The 24431-nt window shown below is 36.1% G+C and overlaps 2 protein-coding genes across 3 annotated transcripts in view; one reads left to right on the top strand and one right to left on the bottom strand.

Annotated features, from left to right (window-relative positions):
* Positions 1-562, bottom strand: part of WDR70 (WD repeat domain 70) — a 142240-nt gene extending 141678 nt beyond the window's left edge. The window contains exons 1-2 of the mRNA XM_085297698.1: positions 495-562; positions 206-393 (exon numbers count right to left, since the gene is read on the bottom strand). Of these exons, the coding sequence (XP_085153824.1) occupies positions 206-393; positions 495-562 (256 nt within the window). The remainder of the gene's footprint in view (positions 1-205; positions 394-494) is intronic.
* NUP155 (nucleoporin 155) overlaps positions 451-24431 on the top strand; it is a 34457-nt gene continuing 10476 nt past the window's right edge. The window contains exons 1-22 of one of the 2 annotated variants that reach the window (XM_085326338.1): positions 451-696; positions 2171-2308; positions 2636-2732; positions 3890-3960; positions 4558-4650; positions 5417-5583; positions 7117-7222; positions 7833-7906; positions 8221-8312; positions 8471-8568; positions 9057-9209; positions 11265-11365; positions 12672-12842; positions 14022-14132; positions 15053-15147; positions 17553-17641; positions 20256-20318; positions 20425-20575; positions 21418-21484; positions 22367-22485; positions 22696-22799; positions 23546-23679. In XM_085326338.1, the coding sequence (XP_085182464.1) occupies positions 561-696; positions 2171-2308; positions 2636-2732; positions 3890-3960; positions 4558-4650; positions 5417-5583; positions 7117-7222; positions 7833-7906; positions 8221-8312; positions 8471-8568; positions 9057-9209; positions 11265-11365; positions 12672-12842; positions 14022-14132; positions 15053-15147; positions 17553-17641; positions 20256-20318; positions 20425-20575; positions 21418-21484; positions 22367-22485; positions 22696-22799; positions 23546-23679 (2430 nt within the window). In that variant the 5' untranslated portion in view covers positions 451-560. Of the gene's footprint in view, positions 697-2170; positions 2309-2627; positions 2733-3889; positions 3961-4557; positions 4651-5416; positions 5584-7116; positions 7223-7832; positions 7907-8220; positions 8313-8470; positions 8569-9056; positions 9210-11264; positions 11366-12671; positions 12843-14021; positions 14133-15052; positions 15148-17552; positions 17642-20255; positions 20319-20424; positions 20576-21417; positions 21485-22366; positions 22486-22695; positions 22800-23545; positions 23680-24431 lie in introns of those variants that run through there. The other variant, XM_085326339.1, reaches the window with a different exon arrangement.

Genomic DNA, 24431 nt, shown 5'->3' with positions numbered 1-24431 from the left:
GCGGCAGCGGCCAGGCCGGCTCGGCGCAGCCCTCACGGGGCCACGCGTGGGCCGTTGCGGGGGACTGCTCAGCATTTCAGGCTTCCGCTGCCACAAGTGACACATGTACTCGCGTGGTTTAACCTAGATCTCCTATGGCAAAATTGTTTCGTGGCATCCTGCATACCATATAGACACCGTACAGACTATACACCGTACAGACTACCCAGGCTCCGCGTGTGCGCCGCGGGGCTCCAAGAGCCGCAGTGGCCACCGAACAGCCCGTAACCACCCAGGCAGCCTTCGGCCGCCGAGCACGCGTGAGAACAGCAGCCCCGTCGCGCCGCTCTCCCGGGGACGCGCCGCCCRCCCCGCTTCCCGGCGGGAGGCGCCCCGCCCCCGCGCGGCGCCCCGCTCCTCGCCGGAAGCGCCCGGGGCGCAGGCGGAAGTGCGTCGCGCGCGCAGGGCCTGCCGGGATTTGGCGGGGCGCGCAGAGGCCGCTCGCCAGCGAGCGCCTTCTCGCCGCGCGCTGAGGCGCCGCCGGCCTTGGCGTTGCCGCCGCCGCCGCCGCCGCCGCCGCCATGCCCGCGGCCATGAGCCCCGCGGCGCCCACCGCGCAGGAGGCGCTGGAGATCGCGGGCCGCATCATCGACCGACAGATCCAGGATGATCGCTGCTACCCGGACTTGTCCGAGCTGCTGGCGGTGCCGGCGCCCGGTGAGGAGCCCTCGGTAGCCGCCTGCCTCGCGGCCTCCGCCCCGGCCCTCCCGCGGCCTCCTGCGGGCCAGGCCTGCAGCGCGGCCGACGCCGCCTTGCCGGCCAGGCGTGGGGCCCTGGGCGGGCACGGCTCCCCAGCCCGGCAAGGCCCCGGGGCAGCAGCAGCAGCCGGCCCCGCCTCCTTAGGGACGGCCCAGGGCTGAGCCCGACGAGGCCCGGTGTGGCGGTTCCCCGGCGGGGTCTGGCGCGGCAGTAGGGGACGCTTTGGCGCTTCAGCGAAGGTCGCAGCGTGGGCTTTATGCATGGTAGCGGGAACGGTTGCAAGAAGAAGAGGCTTAGGACTGGGACTGCAGCCCCATCTCCCTCCGAAAAGCAGTGAAAATGGCACTCGTTTTCCATCTCGTTTATTGAGAAGTCTCTTGCAGGATGGCCTTAGTGTTGCCAAGTGCACAGCACCATCCCTGAACATTACAGGGTGCCTAAAAAATCTCTCTTAAACTTCTTTGAGTGCCTTTTGTTTGTCTGTAGCGCTATGTCACATGTGGTTATGATACAATGTATAGCTCTCCTCAGACATTTGTTTTGTCCTCTTTGAAATATCGAGGCATCATTGCTTACTTCGTTGGTGCTAATTATCTGGCCAAGATAAAGACCCACTCTATGGCTGTAGGTGACCTAATCAGTGTGTATCCAGCAGGTGGCAGGATACAATCAAATATTAGCAGTATTTTCTGTTATGATAAGATATGATGTGACCTACCTTAGCAGCATTATGGAGAGTAACGTTTAAGATAGTCATTAGTGTCCACTAAGTGTCTCTCTGGAAGTGTATTCTTATTTATATCCTGAATTTTTCTTTTTATCAGGAGAAAACATTGGGGAACTTTGAAGTATAAAGAAAATAGAAGGAACTTCTTTCACCTTGTGTTTTGTCAGCTGTAGTTTGAATAGCTGTTTGCAAGGCTAATGTGTAAAATAATGTCAGAGTTTGAATAGCTGTTTGCAAGGCTAATGTGTAAAATAGTGTCAGATTTGACAGCTTCTTCGTCAGTTTTTTTTTACATATAACTTTTGTCACAAATACAGTTATTCTAGATTGTGAACTCCCATGCTTTTTTAAAACACTTTATTGCTTTTTGTGTAAGGATACTTTCATACATCTGTTTGCAAATCTACTTGCTCCCGTTTTGAGAGTTAGATTAACTATTTATGGCCCTGATCCTACATATGCCTTTGTTCATGCATATTTTGTGAGTAGCAGTATTTGTATGTTTAAAGGCTTTACAGTATCAAGACAATGTTTTTGAGAAGTCTGAAGGGCTGGATTATTCATCTAAATTAAAATGAGCAATAGGCATTCTCTAGTTTAGATTTCACAGATTAGGGGGAAAAAAGGGTAAAGAAAAAGAGGGTTTTTTTGTAAATTTTTGTTTCTTTATAGGAAGTCTAATTTTGTTGTTGTTGTTATTTGCAGGTAGTCCTACAGTTTCTGGTATGTCAGATATGGATTATCCTTTGCAAGGACCAGGTTTGCTGTCAATACCTAATCTTCCAGAGATCAGCCCAGTCCGCAGAGTCCCACTTCCCCCTGAGCTAGTGGAGCAGTTTGGGCGTATCCTGATGAAAAATCATGTGTTAGGTTGTATGTGTAATAATATTCAAAGTGAACTTTTGTTCTTTCATAATTGTTTTTCCCGGATATTACTGTTGTTCAGATGTTGTTCAGAAAACAGATCTTGCTTGCCTTCCCTTTATAAAGGCTCCAAGTGGTAATAATGTCCATTTGCGTAGACTTGCTTTTGGAATTGATTCCTATATGAGGAACTTTGCTTATTGTACCTCGTTTGTGAACTGCTATAATATTAAAATTTTCACAATTTTAGAGATTTTGAGTTTGCTAGCCTATGTGCATTTAGTCCTTACATCTGCAGTGCTTCAGATATGCAATGCAATTGTATGATGGGAGTATTTCCAGAAATCAGCAGAGCTTGGCTAACCATTGACAGTGACATTTTCATGTGGAACTATGAAGATGGGTATGTACACAATGTATTCCTGATGGTGTAATTCATATTATATCTAAATTAAGTGATTATAGTTATGGAGATTGTTTATTGGTAGCACAGAGGTGTGCTTTTCAGTATAAGGTATCTTGATTTCTTTTAGGTGGTTGAAGGTTCTTGAAAGTTGTTTTAGGTTCTTGAGTAATAAGTATTTAAGGACTTAGCTATGCTTCTGCCAAATCACCTAGAGATGGAAGAAAAGAAAATGCATTTGCTTAATTAGACTTATTCAGTGTCCTGAAGTTATTGGTGTATTTCTGCTAAGGCTTTAATTACACTGAAAAAGGTAGAAAAATCTTATCCTAATTGCCTAACTCAGCTAATAAGTACACTAATGCTATAAAGTGGTCAGTCATTTCTACAATGCTAAATAATATGTCATTGGTGCTTTGGCTGTATTTTCTAGTTACTTTAAAAATATCATGATTGAGGCTGTCACACCTAACTAAGGAAGGATAAATGAAAATTTCATAATCTTTTCCAATGACAATGAGATGTTTATGATTTACAGTTTTGTAATTCTAACATGCTTGTATGGTAAGAATTTAGTAGGAATTGCTTTATACCTAATTCTTTTATTTCTTAGTTTTAAAGTTGAGACTGTGCTTCACACAGTTCCTCTCTGTAAGTTTACATTGTGTCTCAGTTAAATACATTCCACCAAATAATACAAAATTTCATACTCTTAAAGATATGGTACCGGAGAAAGAGTTTGGGGTTTTTATCTTTTATGATAGATTAAAATTATTCCATAAAATTTACTTTATGCATTTTTGATGAAACAGATACCATATAATTTCCTCATTCTTGATGTTAATTAGCGTTACCTATGCTGCATTATGTAATTCAGACTGGACTATATGAATTAACAGCAAACAAAAATACAGATTACAATTGGATTTCAGGTTTGAAGTTTAACTGTAAGAGGCTCTGATGTGCTCAAATAGTTGCCTGCATAGTTTTGCTGTGAAATTTCTGTCGTTTCATTTTGCTGGACTTACTTTCAATCTAAGCAAAATGTGTACATGGTTTAAAATTGTTAGAAGTATTAATAATTTTTAAATATACAGAATCTGACTTTGTTATTATGTAATTCTTGAGGTTTTTATGCAGCTTTTGTATTTTGGCAGGGGAGACCTTGCTTATTTTGATGGCCTCAGTGAAACTATTCTTGCAGTGGGTCTTGTGAAGCCTAAAGGAGGTAAGAAATATATGACAGTGACTAGAATTATGCAGTTTCTAAACATTCTTCATATGTGTTTGTATATGTATACATAAAAATGCCTGTGTATTTATATGCATGGTTATGTTTTATTTTTGTAGAACCATTATGAAATTGATTACAATCCAAAAGTAATGTGTAATTTAACAATTATTTACACTGATTAGCTTTTTTTTTTCTAAACCATGTTGTACTTTTAATATTTCTGCTGTTTACAAATTTACACATTGAAGGGATCTTTCATGAGATCCTTATTTCTAGCTTTTTTCCTCCCAATTCTTTTGGTGGCTACTGCTTACAAAAGATTGAAGTCAGAGTTGGATTGGCAATAGGGTTGGACATAAAAGAAGTACATTTATAAGAAAAACATTATTTTTAAGATTCTGTTATTTCATGAATTGGAAGCTGAGCTGCTGGTTGTTTTCTAACTCTAGAGTTTCACAGATTATTTGGTCTTAAATATGACTATTCCCTCTAACTAGTAGATACTTTTATCCAGTGACTACAGTGGATACATTCATTGCGAGTCTGCAAGGTTGACTGCAAACAAGATTTATTTTTTTTCCCCCACTTCAGGCATTTTCCAGCCTCATGTACGACACTTACTTGTTCTGGCTACCACAGTGGATATTGTGATTTTAGGGCTCAGCTGTGCTAACATACAAACAGGTAATACCTCTTTTTTTTCCCTTTTCTTAAGTAAATTAAAGCTATTAGGTTGGTATTCTTTATAATGCATTAACAGGTAAACATTTGTTAGTATTCTTAAAAAAGCAAGATCACGTGCTGTTTCCCTTAGTAGATTATAAAACTTTTTACAGTCAGAGTGAAGGAATTCCCTTCTTATGGGGTAACAAATACTGATCCTGGGACTGTCAGAGGAACGTTAAACTGTGTTGTTCACTGTTTGATATAAAACAGATTTTTGAAACAGTTAGTCCTGTTAATTAAAAAGTATATTAGAAAGGGAAGGAAAAGATAGGTGTGAATCTTAGTATCAAACGCTGAATGGAGTTCATTAAGCTGATTTGCATTTGTATTACAACCACAGAAATTGAGAATCCAATACCAACTTTTTTCAACCTTGTATGTAGTAGGGAAATAGAGAAAAATATATACATGAGGTGTATGTGAGTGTGTGTGTGTGTGTGTGTGTGTAGAACTCTTATTTTAGATTTGTTGGTATTTAGAGGAGGTAACAAATGCTAGAAAATATATGGAAAAACAGATTTTGCTTCTTTTCTTGGGAACTTAGAGAATTTACTATGATTTTTTAAAAACAAAAGATTAATTATTCTACAGTTCACTTGGAAGGAAAGCTATTACAAAATATATTTGGTAATTCTGAAATTTGCTGTAACATTTTCTGAAATACCTATAGTGTGTGTAAGAACAAGTGAAAAACTAATTTTTTTTTTTTCTTGGTTCACTTAAGGTTCTGGAGCCCTCAATGACAGTATGTCTGGTGGAATGCAGCTGCTGCCAGACCCTCTCTATTCACTCCCTACGGATAATACTTGCATGCTGGCAATAACATCCACTGATAACGGGCGTATCTTTCTGGCTGGAAAGGATGGCTGTTTATATGAAGTAGCTTACCAGGTGATGATAGGTTTTATGCACAGGCATTTTTTCATGGTTGTGGGATGAAAGTACTAAGAGTCCTAAAATTGATGTCAATCTTGTCATCTCCTTTCTTTCRTAATTCTAGTGTGTGACTTGTTTACACAAATTCTGACTTCTCATCACAGGCATATTTTCTTCTTTTCTTCCAAGAGGCCTGTAAATAGCTGATTGAAGAAACAGCAATGTAGCTTTGGTAAAGCTTTTTTTTTTTTTTTTTTTTTTTNTTTAATGGCAGTTACTAGGAGTACTGTTGCTTTCAGTTGTCATACCTCAATCTTCTAAATTGCTTTGCCACTTCATTAACTGTTCTGGACGCTGGAAGTAGATAAACCTAGTAGCTGATTAGAGAAGGTTTATTGTGCTCTCAGTATTTAATTTTAGCTCATTGAATGAGTTTGAAGATTTGAGCTCTCCTTAAGAGAGAGTTAAATTAAACTTTTATTTTTAATGTTTTTTTTTCTTTTCATTGTCAGCACACAAGAGCTTTGCTTTAGATGTGCCCTATTTTTCTAGGTCCCAAGAGAGGATACCCATGCCCATACCTGGTTTTAATCTTAGTTTGAAGGAAGGACATCAGATCATAAAAAAAAAAAAAAAAGTAAAGGCCAGAAGAGTATTGGCTTAAATGTTCAGAGGCATTTCATTATCTTGAATATCTGGAGCTTTTTTAACTGAAGTTTGTAGTGTTTGCATTCATATTATAGCTTTGAAAATCTTGTTTTGAAGCTCAGTGTTCAGTTCCATATGTCAGTGCAACAACAGTTGAAAATCCACATTATTGTTCCATATTGATCTGCATAATGAGATGTTCTGTGCAGTGTTTTCAAAGAGAGAATGGAACTTATTTTAAGTATAACAGTTCGAGTTACTCTACTGTTCATGGGTGGATTTTTTTGTCAAAAATGGTGGTGGAATTGATCATACTAAACAAAGCCAAGAAAAACTGTCTCMTACCTTAGCATTATGTAGGAGCTTATTATGAGATGAACGTATAGGCATATTTATTTGAATCACAGGTAATTGTATACAGACAGTTGATGGAAAATAAGTGAAAACTATATTTCTATTAAGATACTAAAAATCATTCATAAATCTGATGTAAGCGATTTTTTTTGTTAGATTTGCTTTGGCTTTAGTTTAATTGCAAGCAGTTTAGTTAGTTTGCAAATGTTTCTGTAAGAGGATTTCTGTAGGGATTCTCATAAGAATTGCTGTTAATTTTATAAAATAAAGGGTTACCTACTTCGGCAGTTTTATTTGATATCTTCCAGCCTTTTTTGTGTAAAATTTTGCTTTTAATAATCAGCCACAACTTTCAAATGAAAAATATATTCTTTTTGACTGAAATCAATGGTATGTAATTAGATTTTTGCTTATTTTTTACTTTTTCTGATAGCAGCCAATTTTTTTAGTAGAATTACAGGTTCTTTTTTAACCTCTCTCTCTCTCTTTTTTTTTTTTTTTTTTTCCCCCTTCTTTCTTTAACGCTGCATCTGTTTTAAATTGTAGGCTGAGGCAGGCTGGTTTAGCCAGCGATGTAGAAAAATCAATCATTCAAAGGGCACCCTCTCTTTCCTTATTCCTTCATTGCTACAGTTCACGTTCTCAGAGGATGGTAAGTATTAATCGTTGATTATTCCCAATAATTTAATGTAAACTTTTAAATTATACAACTAAGTAGTAAGACTGAATACTTGATCCTCATTGTGTGCATTTAGTTATAATCAATGGAAGTTGTGGTGGTTGGTGATTCTGAACTTGTCACTTGTTTGTATGCCCAGGTCAGCATATAGATAGCAAAGCCTAGAAGTTTTGATATTTGTGACTAAAAATTCCTATTCTGTAGGTGACACAAATTCTTATTCTGTAGTACAAAATCAATATGTTCATAATGGGATCATTGCAATGGACAAACAAATTTTAAACATAATTTTATCTTATTTCACTGTTTAGTGAAAATTTAACTTGAAATGATTATACTTTTTTTTTTTTTTGTTCAGGGATGGATTAAATAATGCTTATCTTTAAATTTATTAATAATTGTTTGAAATTGTTTACTGTTTAAATCACTTTCTGGTAGAAATCTTGAAGATTCTTCTAAGTGATTCAGCCAAACTGCAGTTTTTTTAACTTGCGTTGGATTGTTTTAAGGGTATTCTATCCTAAACTTTTCTTCACCAAATCCAGTGTTGATTTTCTTCTCCCTTTTCTTTTGTCCTTCCCAGATCCTGTAGTTCAAATTGCCGTTGACAACTCTCGAAATATCTTATACACCCGCTCAGAAAAAGGAGTGCTACAAGTATGTGACTCACACTAATGTTCCTTTGCTGTGTTACTAATGTGTATGTGATTGATAAATTATCTGATAAAGAATCTCATTACCTGATAGTTCTTTATAGATCTGTCAGGATGTTATTCCAGTTTATCTTTCTTTAACAAAGTGTATGTCCAAGACCTAAAATACTTTTTTTGGAAAGAGTAGCATTTTGATCTTCCTCTTAATTGTATGGAAACATGAGAATACAATAATGTTAAAAAGTTTGAATTGCTGCATGGTGAGGCTACATGAATTAATTAAATTGCAAAACACTAAGCACTACTATTAAATTGCAGGTTTACGATTTGGGACAAGATGGTCAAGGAATGACTAGGGTTACTTCTCTTTCACAAAATGCTGTAGTTTCTGCTGCTGGRAACATTGCCAGGTATATGACAACTGCAATGAGAGGCTTCCTTTAAGGCCATTAGTCTCACTATATTTTTAAAGAATGTTGTTTGCTTGTTTCTTTGGATTTTCATACAGCATCAATTATGTAAAAATACTGTTTTTTTTCTTTGAAAAACTCTGTTTTTCTGATTTTAGAACAATAGATCGTTCTGTATTTAAGCCTATTGTTCAAATAGCCGTGATTGAGAATTCTGAGTCCGTAGACTGTCAACTGTTGGCAATCACGCATGCAGGTAAGAAAGCAATATTAATTAAACCCCTTTTTAACTGATAAATAGCATCTGTCGTTTAGCAAAATTGACAGTTTTCCTTTTTACAGAATGAAAGTTTTGAAAATGTTATTTCATTCTGATATATTGTTTTATATATTCAAACTGTTYTAATGTTTGATTTGAATATGACCGTAGAATCATAGAATCAGTAAGGTTGGAAGGAACCTCTAGAGATCATCTAGTCCAACCCTGGTCACACAAATTATGATCCATATTTAATGATAAGAAAACCAGAAGAAAGTGGCGTGAACACAAGTTCTTTAGGAAATTAGTGGCAGAGCTAGATTAAAACCATTTTAGCTGCCTGGCTTTCTAGCAAGAAATGTGGTAGTGTACAGAATCTGTTACAAGTCTGAAACCAGCTTTCTGTCCAAAGTGCTGGTGTTCCTGCTAATAATCACAACTACATTATATTGCATGAAATTGGTCATCTTTTTTCTTTTGTTTAGGTGTCCGACTGTATTTTAGTACTTCACAATTTAAGCATCCAACAGCTCGTCCCTCAATGTTAACATTGGTTCATGTCCGTTTGCCTCCTGGATTTTCGGCTTCTTCTAATGTGGAGAAACCCGCAAAGGTTCACAGAGCTCTTTATAGCAAAGGTAAGCAGTGACATGCAGCCGAGATGAGATTTTCTGTGACAACCACTGTTGTCGTTTTTTTCATCTGGGAGCTTGAAGCAATGGAAATACCAAGAGCTAAGCATAATTTCTGTGTGTTAGTTCTTGAAAATGGCAGGTTGCCATATTTTTCAGAATTCAGTGCTTCTGCAAGGCTCAATATTTGAGCTAAGAACTCTGCGCATGTGTTAATTGCCTTTTTTCATGTAATTAGTAATTTCTGGATAAAATAACGTGGTGCAATTTACCCACATTTCTCTATTCAAGTGTGATAATTCTTCAAATCAAGGGATAGAAAGAGGCTTCTTAACTATTTAGTGCCTGTCCTTTTTTTCTGAGTTTAGCAACTGTACTGAGTCGTTTATTTTTTGACTCGTTTAATTATGATTTAAATTAGGTCACCACGCAGCTTCCAGTTGGTTTCAGCTTTTAGACACTTCTGACTCTAGGCTGAATTTTAAGAAGTAATGTAGAAATGGGAGGAAATCATCTCTGTGTTGCTGACCTTTTCAGTCATTTAGTTGCCTTTGTGGATAACATTTAAAATAAATGTCTGCAAGCAGTCTAAGAGTTCTTACAGTTCATGATCCCCATATAACCAAAAAAGACTGCAAGTCTCTTCAAAAATCATCTTTGATATTTTGTCTGACTGATGACAGACTGACTGTTGGGGGAGGTGCGAGGGCACTGATGAAAACTACATACAAAAATCGAAACAGAGAAACAAAAAGCGTCATTACAGTCTTGGTATCTTCTAGCTAAGTCTAGAGAGTTGTGTTTTTTTTTTTTTTTTTTGTCTCTCTGAAACAGTTTGCATGACTAGACCTTATTCGTTATTCCCCATGGTAACTTGCTTTGTGAATTGCAAGTTAAAAAGGTAACAAAAGGATTAATCAGTCCTTGTAGTTCCTGCATGAAATATTAGGTACACTAAGGCCACATCAGTATTAGTACATCATATACCCCTGGACCATTGCTAGATGCAAGGTCAGGGTCTAATGAATGAGAGAATAGGATGGCTGCTTATAGATACCCAATTAAGAATAGCCTCTAGACAATGATAATTCTCATTTTATGTGGAAAAACTGTGAGAGTAATAGCTGACGCAGAACTATACCAAGAATCATTTTAACAAATTAACAAAAGCAACGATCAACTTCTAGTTCAGGAATGGTGTATGGCACTTTTTAACTTAGTGTAGTGTAACTGCACTCACTTGGCACATGACAAGACCGGAAATACCATGAAAATAAGATTATTGTTACTTTTTCCATTTAGGGGGGGGAAGCTTTATATAACAAGCAGCTGAACATCCAAAATAATATGTATGTCGGTAGTAGATGATCTAAATGCCCTTTGTCTGTCAGGTGCCATGTGAGAACGAAGTTAAAGAACTGCAGATTTTGGTAAGCCTCAATAAATAACAAGAGAAATGCTTATCACAAAAAACAGTGATGTAAGATGTAACCGCAGATGATCAGAAGGAGAATTCTAATAAAATTTTTGTGCATTTGTATGTATATGCAGAATATAATGCTTTTTGGTTCCAGGCAGTCTCTTAGTTATGGACATTGGTGTTGTATTGGTCTAGGAATCTAACATTTGTCCTTCAAGTATATCAGAGGTTCTTTCTATTGCTTTTAGCAGTGAGTTCCTGAGCCTTTGTTAGAAAGAGAATAATGGCAATGCTAAAAGCAATAATTATTTTAGATTTTTAACATAATGATTTTATGAGCAAGGGTATCTCCAGAAGATTTTTCTTCCAAGATCTGTTTAAACATACCATTTTTATGAAGAGTATTGTACCTATTTTAGCCTCGTTTTTGTTTGTTTCCTTTAGAGTAAATACCAACATGGTGTTGGTACCCGACACCTGAATGACATAAAAGCCCAAGAGATATTAAATGCTGTTCAATGTATGATTAGGACTTAGAGATTGATTTTTATTAAGTATGGGGCAGATGAATTCTGATGAATTTCTATTTAATGTGTGATTATTGCTCTAGTGCAAACTATTGATATCACCATTCTTACTAGGGGTCCTGCTGATGGCTGCTTCAGAAAATGAGGATAATGACATCCTGTGGTGTATCAATCATGATTCTTTCCCTTTCCAGAAGCCAATGATGGAAACACAGGTACTAAATAAACATTCCTATGATTTTGATGGAATATAGATTTTTTTTCCTGATAACATGCGTATTCAAATAATAGTATCTGCAAGAATTGGATAGGTTGCAGGAAAACTCCCATGATAAGTTATTTGGATACACTTACAAAGCTACCTATACCTATATTTTAAAATTAATTTAGTAGATGTTTTTGTTCAGTGAATAGAAACTATCTGCAGGAATTGTCAGTTCAGCCGTATTTTCTGTCTTGATGAAATGTATGAATCAAAAGAAATGCCTTATCTTCTAAGAAATAGTAGTTAACATATTTGAAAATACTGTCTCATATTTATCACATTGTTGTCTATAGCATGCTGTTCAAGCACTGGAAGATGTAGTTTCCAGTACAAAGTGTGTTATTTGACAGGAATGAAATTTGGCAAGGAAGATTAGTCAATATCTGTGTGTTAGAAACTTTGGGTTTGTTTAGTTCAACAAATATGTCATGTCTTTAACTATCAGACATGATCAGTCCCTCCATTACTTCACCCATTTTTTTATGCTTCTTTCTTAAGTTGGTTTATAGGAGGGTTTTGGAGGGAATTATTTGCTTTATGCATCATTTCAATGAGAGCATTTCAGCACTGAAACACATCTGGAGGCTTCTACTGGTATACAGGACTGACCTGTCAAGATTAATGACTTTGGAGGAGCGTTATAAAGACACTTTATCATTAGTCTGCCTCTCTTCCCCACATGTACTAGGTGTTGACTTCTGAATTTTTTCTAAGGCATTTAGCAGTAACTGATAGCTAGGTTTCCCCAAAAAAATGAAACCAATTTTTGAACAGTTACTTTTTGTTAGTGTACACAGTTTTCAGGAACATCCTCAGTACCATATGTCTTGTCTTGAATTATATTTAGAGCACTGCTGCCAGCTGTGAAAGTTGTCTAAACTCCCATGGTTCAGTTGCAGCTTTTTGTGGTTCCTTTAAAAAAATAAATTAATTAAATTGATGAGACTTGGTTCTAATGTGGTTGGCAGATTGTTGCTGTTTGTATTCTGGCAGCACTGAAAGATCCTACCTTGCAAGTTGTTTTACACTGAGATATAAAACTGAGTCCTTGCTACCCAGAAGCAGCATGTATATAGCTGCAAATATGTTGGTAATCTTCTGCTAGACAATATGAGGACTGACTTATTTTCTTTGAGATTTCTTGTCTCAAGAATAGTTTCATCCAGTATAATTTTAAGGTTTAATTAGATTTTGTTCAAGGTGATATTTTACTATGTCTGTTATCAAACTTTGGATGATATCTCTCTCTTGTTCAGATGACTACTCGTGTTGATGGGCATTCCTGGGCTCTTTCTGCTATTGATGAATTTAAAATTCAGAAGATTATAACGCCACTAAATAAAGATATTATTCCCATAACTGATTCCCCTGTTGTTGTGCAACAGCACATGCTGCCACCTAAGAAATTTGTTCTGCTTTCAGCCCAGGTGAGTATTTTTGGTTTTTAACAGGAAATCAGAAGAGTAAATATAAAACCTGAAGACTGATTCAGACCTTTAAATGTTTATTCATTATGGATAAATTTTTGTGATTATATTTTGAACATAAAAATGAATAAGGGAGAAGACTGATGAAAACAACTGTATTGGTTGCAAATCTATTCAAAGCCATTGGGCCAGTTTCTCTTGTGCAGTGCATTGATTCCTTTCTGTTGGCCTTAAGAGACTTTTGTTTACATGGATCATCTGAGACTTTTTTTTAACCTTGTTTATACTCATGATTAGGTGAAATTCAAACAGATACAGATTATCCAGAAAACAGGGCTTGAACAAATATTTATTGTTGACAGTTGAAATTTGAACAAAGAATTTCTTCTTTGTCCTGAAAGGATCTCAGAAAAGATTTTTTGAAAGGGGTATGTGTTTAAAAAAAACAAAAAAGTGAAATTAATTTAAAAGGAGGAGTGGGTAAGTTATGTTTAGTAATACTTTAGGGCAGTTACTGTCTTAGCCACTAAATAATTTATAATACTTAAGTCATTAGTGTCTTAAAACAGTACCTCTAGGCTTGTGTAATTATGGGGCTTATTTGTGTAAGGCTGATTTTGTAGCGATATTATTTGTAAACTACAAAACGTTGAGCAGACACTTAACCCTGGCATCCGTATGCATTTGTTTGATGGCAGCTGTTTTGTGTTAAGACAGTTATGAGGCAAGATGCATTAAGATGATTGAGTGCTGATAATCTTACCATGAACCTGGTCCTAAATTCTTGAAGCAGATTTTTCCAGTCATTTTTGAAGATTTGTGAGAGGTGTATAGCAAGTATACAAAGAGAAAGGCTTTAAGTTACATTTTTATTGTATACTTCACTTTAGGCTGTGATCTCAACTTCTAGAAACCATTTAGCCATGGCAGTATTTTTCCTACCTTTCCTGGACTTGTTGGAGAATTTTTGCTATGTGAATGGGAACTGGGCTTTAGGCACCACTGTGTTTTGTTTCAGTACTGTAACAAATTAAAACTCTGAGAATGATAAAGATTAACATTGTGGTCTGTGGGGTAGTTGTTGTTGATATAGTCAGTATAAGGACAACTTTATTCAAACTTTGTATTGCTTTTTGTATTACATTGCTACTTTAATACAGACTTACTTATTACTTTTAGGGGAGCTTCATGTTTCATAAACTCAGACCAGTTGATCAGCTGCGGCATCTTCTTGTTAGCAGTATAGGTGGAGATGGAGAAGAAATTGAAAGATTTTTCAAGTTGCACCAGGTGAGAATTTTTGAGTTGTCATGAAAATCAGAAGATCTGTAGTAATTGTGTGGCCTTATAGGAAACCTAATCACTTTCTTTAGCATGAGTGACTTTTTTCTTTTTTAAAAGAAGCTACAAATGTGTATTGCCATTTTATTTATCAACTCAGGTATTAGCCTTTACTCCTGCACAGTCTGCATAACACAAGATTTATGTAATGAGAAATGATTCCTCATTTTATGATATCTAAAAATGAAAGTGTAATATCATTTTTCTTGAAATTCTTTCATTTTTGTACAAAGAAGTGTAATGCTGTTCTTAGGATAAAGTTTTCTGAAAAGTTAAATTTCTGCAACTGCGAAAGACTTTTAAAGGCCAGTACAAATGTGTAGAGTCAGTCCTTTTTTTTTATTTAGTGTAAATAACAAGCAGGAAGGAAGCTGTATCTATCATGGATTGCAACTCTAATTTGACTAGTACTGACTTGTACATGTAGTGAAAGTTCTCTATAATCTATTGTCTTGTGCTTTGATAGGACATATTAAGTGCTATTTTAACATGCCTTTAGAGTATGCAAACCAATACTTGTTTAGATTTTTTTTATTATTATTCAAACAGTCTTAAATTATGTTTCCATAGAAATTTCGTACATTTTAGTCAAAATTAGGTGATAGAGATTGTTTTCTACCAGTAATCCTATTCAGTTTGCAAAAACATCATGTATCAAAAGTTTTCCTGCACTGCTTTACCTGCTACAGTGGGATGTTTTACTATGATTGACTTTGTCTCTTTCATTGGGAAGACCTGATCTCCTTGCCATCTAAATAAAATGATGCAAAAGTACTCAGTTATGAGTTTAGTTATAGGTGTGTATAACCTGTTCACGTTTCTTACCAACTTGATACAAGCTGCCATGCTAATAGTATAATATTCTCTAGGAGGACCAAGCCTGTGCCACTTGCCTTATCTTAGCCTGTTCTAATGCTGCTTGTGATAGAGAGGTATCTGCCTGGGCTACCCGCGCATTCTTCAGGTAAGTTTCAATTAATCTATAGGTTGTTCTGAAAACTAAGCTTAAAATCTTAGGGTCACCATGGCCACTAAGGAATTGCACAGGCTGTTTAACTCGCCTGAATAAGTGTTGTTTTAAAATGAACAGAAACTACTAAACTTGGTGGAATATGCTTTTGTGCTGGTTAGGGCTTGTTTTCACAGGAAGCTACCTGTAGTAATGACTTCTGTTTAATTACCTTGGTGGATGCTTGTATTCTGTGTGCAGAGGAACTTTATTCTAAATGTAGTATGTATGTATATATATATATATATGCTTTAAGTTCACTTGTCTGTATCTATACATCACTATATCCCAGTTCATTGAAGCAGAGAATGAAGGCAGAGTTAATATCTTTAATTAGACCAACTTTTTCTAACTTTCTATTTGGAAAAAGAAAACAAATTTTTGGATCCTCAAGTCATTATTTGGATTGGAAGTAAAAGCAGAAATGTTTAGGGCTAAATGCAACACAAGAACAAATACTCAGTTTAACAGATAATCTGAAAGGTAATATAGTTAATAGCAGCAGCCAGTAGCCAATCTTAGCAGGTCAAGGAGCATGCTCGGATTGTATTGAAAAAGAGGCAATTGGTTTATAATTTGTGAAATAAGTAAGGGCAAGAGAAGTTCTACGTGCCATATTGTCATCATCTCTGTTGCATCCTGGTAGTTGTTATGCAGTAAAATTAAGAATTTTTATTTTTAAGATATTCTTTTCAAGGTGTTTTATTGGTTTCCTTGAAAATCAACACGGGAATGGTCAGAGCTGGTTGTTTTGTGGTAAATGATCTCCCAGCCGTAGCTGAGTATTTTTGTCCTTTGTGAGTTCTGAATCTCTGTATGAGTTTTACTATAGTTATTTTTTCTTTTACCAATGCATGAAATCAGTGAAAGTATTTGATCACTTCCTAAAGTATATTACATCCTGTGAAACATACATGGAGGATCCTGGAATTTGAATACTTCTGTTTTAGAATTGCTCGTTGCTGTGGCTATAGAGATGTGTTGGCAAGTTGATACTCCAGGTTGCTTATCTATAATCTGATTTCATTTCATGCTGATCAGTTTGTCGGTGTTTCCTTCTGATAGTTAATTTAATAAAGTTCTAAGGCTGATTGAAGACTGGACTTGTTGAGTAATAGCTCTCTTAGACCGAAAGAAGCTATCACAAACGCTTGCCTGAGGAAAATACAGTAGTTTGAGGGCCTTGTGTTACGTGCTGTGTTCTTTTCTGTATGTTTTGATGATGGTTGATTTTGTGGAGTTAGGTGTGTTTTTATATATAGAGTGTGTAGGGTTCATATTTATTGTGTGGGGGAGGGTATATATTGTTGTTATTTATGGGGTTCACCATTGTTCCAAGCATTTTTTATATTCATACAGGCTTAGTGTTCAGGGACTGATGGCTCTTGGTCACAGCTACTGGTTTCTCCCCCTGCTGCCCCCCAAATTCACACACACACAAATTCAGTGAGGAATTTTGGAGGATATGTTTGTCATCCATATATCTTAGGTACTGCCTTTCATATGGAACAGATATGTAGAGTATTTTTATTAGCCGTCTTAAACAAGTTGGTATATTGTGAGACTTTGTTGGCTCACCTAACAGTGGATATAGCCTGGAGAAAAAAGAGGTGTTTTGTAAAATACAGCTATTGTGAGTGAGGATAAATACACAACTCTGACTATATGTTTGGGCTAGAACTACTGAGGGTTATGTTTGCCTGTTTTTTTTTCCAAACTTATTTAGGTGTTAGGTCAAGGCAACTCTCCTCTGTAAGTTGTGAATACTTGCTCATTGTTAAACTTATTAAATGAGGCCATTTGGGAGAAAACATGAGTGATAACTCTGGAGAAACGGATGTTAGCAAATGGAGATGTAATGAAGATTACTAGCTTGTGTAGGAGCTAGTAGGAGAGAGATGGTTAAAAAGTACTTGTGGGCTATGGAAGGATAAGCTTGACTCATCTCAGGTGTTTACTTCTCCCTAGGTTTCTGTAAAGAAAAACCTTGAAAAGAAACTAAAATATAAGCATAATTTTGGAAAATCTCTTCTTAAAGTCTGAGCGTATCATCACAGAATATAAAATATCTATAAAGAAAGAGACTAGTTTGATAAGTCATTTCAACAAGTTGTTTATCTAACTTACCTTTTAAATTGCATATGTTAATGCTTTATATTTAACATGTATTCCATTTGTTTTCTGTCTTGTGCTAAAATGAATACCAAGCAGTCACAAATAAGTATTTCTGAGAAGTTATGTTGGCTTTTTTTTTCCATTCCAAAGAACCACAGAGTTGCAATTAGTTCCCTAAGACATAAAAATTAAATGGGCTGTGTATGAAGTATGAAGAATTTTTGGTTTTTGTGTGTGAACTTTAGGTATGGTGGAGAGGCACAAATGAGATTTCCATCAGCTCTGCCTCCTCCAAGCAATGTAGGACCTATTCTGGGTTCTCCTGTTCCTGCTGGTGAGTATCAAGAATTTCAGGGGCTTTAGTGTTTTATTTTTCCTTAAATGTATTGTATATTGACTCCTCATAAGTACCAGTGGTCCTTTTGTTTGAAATGGTCCATTTTGGGGTCTTTCTTCAGTCACTGGCTTACTAATTACAGAAGTTTTCTATTTCTACTAGGTGATTTTGGATTTAGTGAGAGTGATGATCTCAAAATATGTTTGATGTTGCAGATAATCTGTTTAGATTATGTGAAGAAGGTAACCACTTCTTGCTGCCAGAGGCACTTCAGTGAGAGAACAATTTATCAATACTATAATTCTTACTTTATGAAGATTAGTTGTTTGTTGTGTGGCTGTTAGCAAAATAAGTTCTTACAATGTCATTGTCATACCTCTGCAGATATTTCTCATTTGAGAAAAAGAGGAATTTGGATCAAGAAATGAATGAAATGTTTGGTGTTTAATCGTTTCTCCCTTTAAAAGCCATAGCTCTAACACACGTTTTCAACTCTAGTCTTCAGTGCTACATAAAAACTAGAACAATACCTAGTCTTTCTCCTCAGAATCTTGTGATTAAAGTGGAGGCCTTTCCATATTTTCCAGATACACTTAGATTTTATACAGGCTTCTACAGTTGCTTCAGGAAGTTGTCCCTTAACATGTATCACTCATTTCATTATACATCTTACCAGTTTTTAAAAAGATATTCATAATGGTGAATTTGGAACCCTGATTAAATTACTGGGTTTTTTGTTTGGTTGGGGGTTTTTTTGTTTTTTTTTTTTAATCAAGGATTATTTAGGTAATTGCCAAGATTCTTTACATTTAATTGGCATGTAGCATTAAACTTTACATAAGTCTTGGTTGAAAACTTAGTTGCCTTGAATGCAAAGATATTCTTTTTTCCATACTGTTTCTAATGTACATCCAAATTCATATTAGAGAACTGAACTAGGATGACGTCTTGGAAAAAAAGCAGTTGCCTCTCTTTTTAGGAATTCTTAACTAATGTTAAAAGCACTAAGAAGAGTAGCTATTTTTGATGCATCAGTGGCTTCACTTGGAAAGCCTTATCGTATGGGGTAATAGCAATGTGAGCAGGAGCTGAGGCAAGGCATCAGAGTGTGAACCTAAGCAGGAGTCAGGGAGGAGAGCAGCTGTGGACATAACAGGTGGTAGGAGCAGAATGAGAGCGAAAGATGTGGGGGAAATGATAGAAAGGTCTGTAATCACTAGAGTTGACTCCTTTTAGAAGTAAAAGTATTTTCCCCTAATTTCCTTTGGTATTATGTATGCATCTTTGAAACCAAGTATCAAAGTGCATGTTTCCATTCTGCTTCAGTGACAGGCCCGTGTAGAAGATGGCACCGTTCTGCAGCTGCTTACTCCTTTTGCTCAAAGGGTAGAGAACTGTCATGTGGAATTAAGGTTCTGATACTTTGGATGACCCGTGTGGTGGGTCAGAATGGTGCTATCTGATAGAATGTTTAGAATTTGTTTAAAACACCTTGAAAGTTTGCATGTGAAGTTACGTTACAATAACGTTAGCATTGTAAGGCCAGGCACCTTGAACTTAGTCTGCTCATATGTATTTACTGTTGAAGTCTAACCATGCATTTGCATGCTGCTTTTCTGCCAGGCTGTGCTTTGCTTGGCACAAGGATAATGCTTTGGGAGTTATTTGGGATTGTTTAGTGAAGGAGTTTGCAGAACTTACAGCTCGGTGAATAAAAAGAAGTTTGAAAGAACTGTAGTGAATAAGGCAAGGACTGATTCTTTTATACAAGCCAGTTTTTCGGAATGGCAGTTTTCCTGCCCTTTTCATGATATGTAGTCCTACATGTTGCTGAATAAGGCACATGGACGTTTTTGTAGATCATCACATGTGTTTCTCATATTTTGGAGTCTTACTTTACAGAAGGGCTGAATATTCACAGCTGAATCTGAAGTCATACAGTTCTGTTCTGGATTCACTTGGGGAAAAATAAGCTCTAGATGTCTCAGACCGAACAGTGCAAGTTAGCAGTGTTGGTGTAATGTGTGTCCAATTGCCCCATGTGAAAATGAGAGTAGTAATACAAGTTTCTTTCAATCAAATATTTTAAAGCTAAAAGCAGTATTCTTTAAAAACATCGAAGTCACTAAAAACTAAGTGCTTTGGGAGCAGGTGTCAATATTAGAAAAAAGGAATCAGAAGACAAAAAAAAACGTGGACAGTATTATATTCAGTTTAGGAATTGGTAGGCATGCAGTAAATAACATGTAAACACCGAATGAAAGAAAATGCTTAATAACGGCTGTTGAATTATATTTATTTGTTTCACCTAAAGTATGTTGGGTTCTGCAGAAATGAGTGCAATGTGCTATTTAACTATAATTAAAAGTTACTGGAATGGATTTGCAGAAGGTTCCTGTATAGTTACTAAATGCTGTTTTTTTTTTTTTTTTTTTTTTTTTTTTTTTTTTTTTTTTTTTTTTTTTTTTTTTTTTTTTTTTTTTTTTTTTAACTTTAAAGTACATGATTTGACAACTTTGCTGCTTTTGCACAAGGATTTGGGGGGTTGTGGTGTTTGGGTCTTTTTTTTCTTTTTTAAAACAAGCTTACATTTTTTTTTCTTTCCTTTTAGGTTCCCCCTTGACTATTGATAGTCCATATCCTAATCCTAGTTTTTTGACAACACCTGGACAAGGTAACTACTACTTTTCCTCTGCTAGAGGAATGGAGAATTTTTTCATATAGGCTTTTTTAGTTATATCCAAAATAATCAGAGTAATATTTGCCTTCCATTATCCTAGGTTTACAACCTCCTAGCATGTCAACCCCCGTGTTTCCTTCTGGGAATTCCATGTCTCATCCTGGTACATCCGTTAGTGGTATGATGGGTCCAGAGATAGTATTTTCTGGAAGGCACAATGGCATCTGCATATACTTTGCCCGGATTATAGGGTGAGTTGTACATATACAAAGGAATTACATCGCTCAATTTGCTTCATAGCTTTTCTGTGAATTCTGTCTTAATAATGCTTGAAATCGAGTAATAAAGTATATTTCCTTTCTTCTGCGTTAATGAAGTTCCTGTTGATGATAATACGTTTTCTTTACAACTCTGCTAATATTACATCCTGTGAATAGGATAGGAAAGTTACTTAAAAATTGATCCTGTAATTAGGTGTACACAGCTCTTAAAAACTGCTTTTTTATATTTCAGTCCTATAGCAAGTTCTTTGTTTCCAATTCCTATTCAAAGTTGAAACATAACTGAAGAAGGACTTACAGGGTCAAACCCCTGTCTTAAAAGGCATTTCAGCTAAGAAGCTTTGAATAAAATGTTCGGGTCAGAGCAATGAAGTCAGACTAAAGAAGATCTGACACTTTGCTCTTGGGCCATGTGTTACTAGACTTCCAGTCGAGAACAGGGTTATGTGTATGCTGGTTGACTCTGTATGCTGACTGGAAAATAAATACTTGTTTTGACATTTGTGTGCCTATGTTGGGAGGTTAATATTGACTCATATATACAATATTTGAGAACATAAAGTATGATTTGACTAAAGCTCTAAATTTGAAATTTTGTTAATATTCTATACCCGTGCCATTCAGAAATATGTCATGCTAATGTTTATGTTGGTTTTTTGAATGACTAATTTTTGTCCAAAATAAATCCTTATGTTAGAGATCCTAAAGTTAAAAACATTGCTAATTTTTCCTAAGAAATTGTATGTAAAAGACTTGCAAAAATAGTCACTTAGTTTATTTGACTTTTAACACAGTACTGTTTTATGTTGCAGAAATATTTGGGATGGCAGCATAGTTGTGGAGAGAGTTTTCAAAAGTGGCAATAGAGAAGTTGTTGCAGTAAGTAAAAAATGTTGGGTTTGTTTTTTAATTTCTCCACAGTATCTCCCTCAAGCCCTGTTACACTACTTTTCCCAATAATAAACTGATAAGGAAAAAACCCATAATCACAATTTGAATGTTTTCTTGATTGTATTTAAGTGCTGCATTCTTAACTTAATCAAGGAGTAGTTCTAGGTCATGAAATCTTTTTAAGTTATTTTGAATGTTATTTCTAAGAAATCTAACTGTAATTTAATATCTATGTTATCAGTTGGCAATGGTTAATTTTTTCAGTGTTTAGTGATGGTACTGATCCTTCATTTCTACATACCCACTCCTGTCAAAGCCAAAAATGCTTTGGTGGATTAGGATAAACATTGAAGTTTTATAAGGACAGCAAATAATTTTCCAGCATCTTCCTGACTAACATATATGCGTTTCACTTTTACCTGTGATCTGAACAAAATGTCTTCTGAGTTTGGATATTAGTCGAATCCTGAAGTGAGTAATTTCAGCAATGCAAAGTAACTTTTAGCTAAGCTTTCCTTCTCATGTTGTAAAGTAACTCTGGAAAACTCTGGAAGTCTCTGACAGTTATGCTCTGTGTGTTAACCATGCTCAATCCTTATTGTGCTCTTGAGCTGGAAGTAGTGAAACATAAGTGATTTGGTTATCAGAGGGTCAAAAGAAAGTGCTCTATTCTGATATCACCATGTATCTTCAGAGGACTACATGTGTTTAAGGTCCCTTCCCCAATGGGCTTTGAATAATCAAAGTGGTGTTCTAGTGATATTATTACTATTAAGCCATTTATTTGTAGTGCCCTTTTTGCTTTTTTCTTTCTGGTGATTTTACCTTAAATTTGTAACCTTTCTATGAAGAAGTTGTTTTCTGTTGTAGGTGGAAAGCAGCGTTCCATCCCATGTGCTGGAATGTATACTACAAGAACTAAAAGGTTTACAAGAATTTCTGGATAGAAATGCACAGTTTGCTACAGTAGGAGCCCTTGGAAATCCAAGGTATTATTGATTGTGTTAAATTTAGAAATGATGTTTAATGTCCGTCTTTTGAAAAATAGACCTGTGTGTATTTGTGGTCACTGAGTTGTGAGCTGTGTATGATCTCCAGCTTGAACTATTTGACTACTAAAACTGAGCTATTAGACTTCATCTTTAAAATATTCAATATTTTTAATCATATTACTATCTCTCTCTATTTTGGAATTACAGTTTCAGCACACCAGCAAATCTTCAGCAGAGGCTCCTGGGTTTTATGCGACCTGATGGTGGAAGTTCTCAGCAAGTGCAACAAGAACTTCAGCGGAAATTTCATGGTATGCTAGTACCTTTGAACAGGAGGTGTCAGGGAATAGTGATCCGGATGTTGAATACCCTCACTTTTCTGATTAAAAACCCTAAATACTGCAAATTTGGCATTTGCCAATACTCAGAAATTAGTTCTTCAGAAAGAGCACTATAAACTGCTAACATCTTTTTCTTTCATACTATTCTGTCAGGATCACTGTTTCTGCAGTGACACTGATTTGAAGAAGTTATTTACTTGTAACTGTACTGGAGATGAAGTATGAAATGAAAACTCAAATCTAGAGAGAAGAGTATTCCAGTCTTTTAAAGTGTAGAAAGTGACCAAAAATGGGGTTAGAACTGCTCTTTCTAAAAGCAGACACAAGTAATCAAACAGAGAGGGAACATGTGTTTGTTTTTATTTATTCTGTATTTATAACAAATACATTTATAATAAATATTCATGATAAATGCAAGCCTTTAGTCAAAATTTAAGTCTAATTATGTAAATTAAATATGCTCACGTGAAGCCATATTTCTTTTTCAGAAAGGGTTGCTTCTGTGTTACATGGAATTCTTTTGGGGAAAAGCTAACATGGCAGATTCCTCCAAAGAGAGACAGACAGCACTATTCAAGAGTAGAGGAGAAAATAAATCATTAAAAAATAAAAATGTTTTTGTAAAATCTCAGACAAGTTGTCATCAACTTACGTATAACAATAATTAACATTATGTAGAACATAGTTAGTTATTGGCAATGTATTTGCTTTTCCAGCTGAGGCACAACTAACTGAGAAGACCTCCCTTCAAGGCATCCAGCAGCTTGTTCGCAAAACTTGCCAGGCGTTAGCATTGTGGAAATTGCTGTGTGAGCACCAGTTCAATGTTGTTGTAGGTGAACTTCAGAAGGTACGATATGAACCATCTGTTTTATGTTTGCTCGTATTTAACAGGTCTGAATTTCTTTTGCTGCTTAGGTATTTTCTAGGGGGCATTAGTTCAATTTATTGAGAAGTGTATTACAAATTTTAAATTGCATACAGTTTTTTTTTTTCCTCAGATTGCATATATTTATTTTTAAAAGAGTCTAAAATRTAGTGTTGATCTTGTCACTCAATTTTAGCAAATGGGAAATGTTACTAATGATGGATTTAATCTTACTGACAGCTAAAAATGAATTTGTTTTATAAACCACTGTGTTTTGTATCATTTTGAGCCCGTTCTGCAAAGTGCATACTGATAAGAACAGAAGAATGTCATCCAGCCTAGAGCAATCTGCTCTTTACCATATTGTTTGTAGCAATAGGGTAGCACAGAGACTTTGAATCCTTGCACTTTTGCATAAGCAGGGGCCCAAAATGTCAGAAAGGAAATTTATGGAACTATGGGTGCTACTACTGTGTACTCTCCGCTAGCGCTGGATTAGCGGTCAGTCCTGGAAGAATCTGTACATTTGAATATCCAGCATTTTGTGCTAGAAGAGAGGAGAAATGATTATTTAAAAAGCTGTATTCTTTGTTGCTAGAAAGAGCAATTCTTCATAAATGCACAGAAGTTGGATCTCTTCACATCCTCACTTCAGGGAATTTCTAGCACAGGCAGCCTTTCTGTTGTGTTGGACAATAGTGAACTAAATGAATAGAACCTTTTCCTTTCATTGC

This window comes from Rhea americana, unplaced genomic scaffold (assembly GCF_003343005.1).
Source record: "Rhea americana isolate MKP2758 unplaced genomic scaffold, rheAme1 scaffold_13, whole genome shotgun sequence".
Lineage (NCBI taxonomy): Eukaryota > Metazoa > Chordata > Aves > Rheiformes > Rheidae > Rhea > Rhea americana.
The sequence above is the reverse complement of the archived record's forward strand: the minus strand, read 5'-3'. Positions and strand labels throughout refer to the sequence as shown.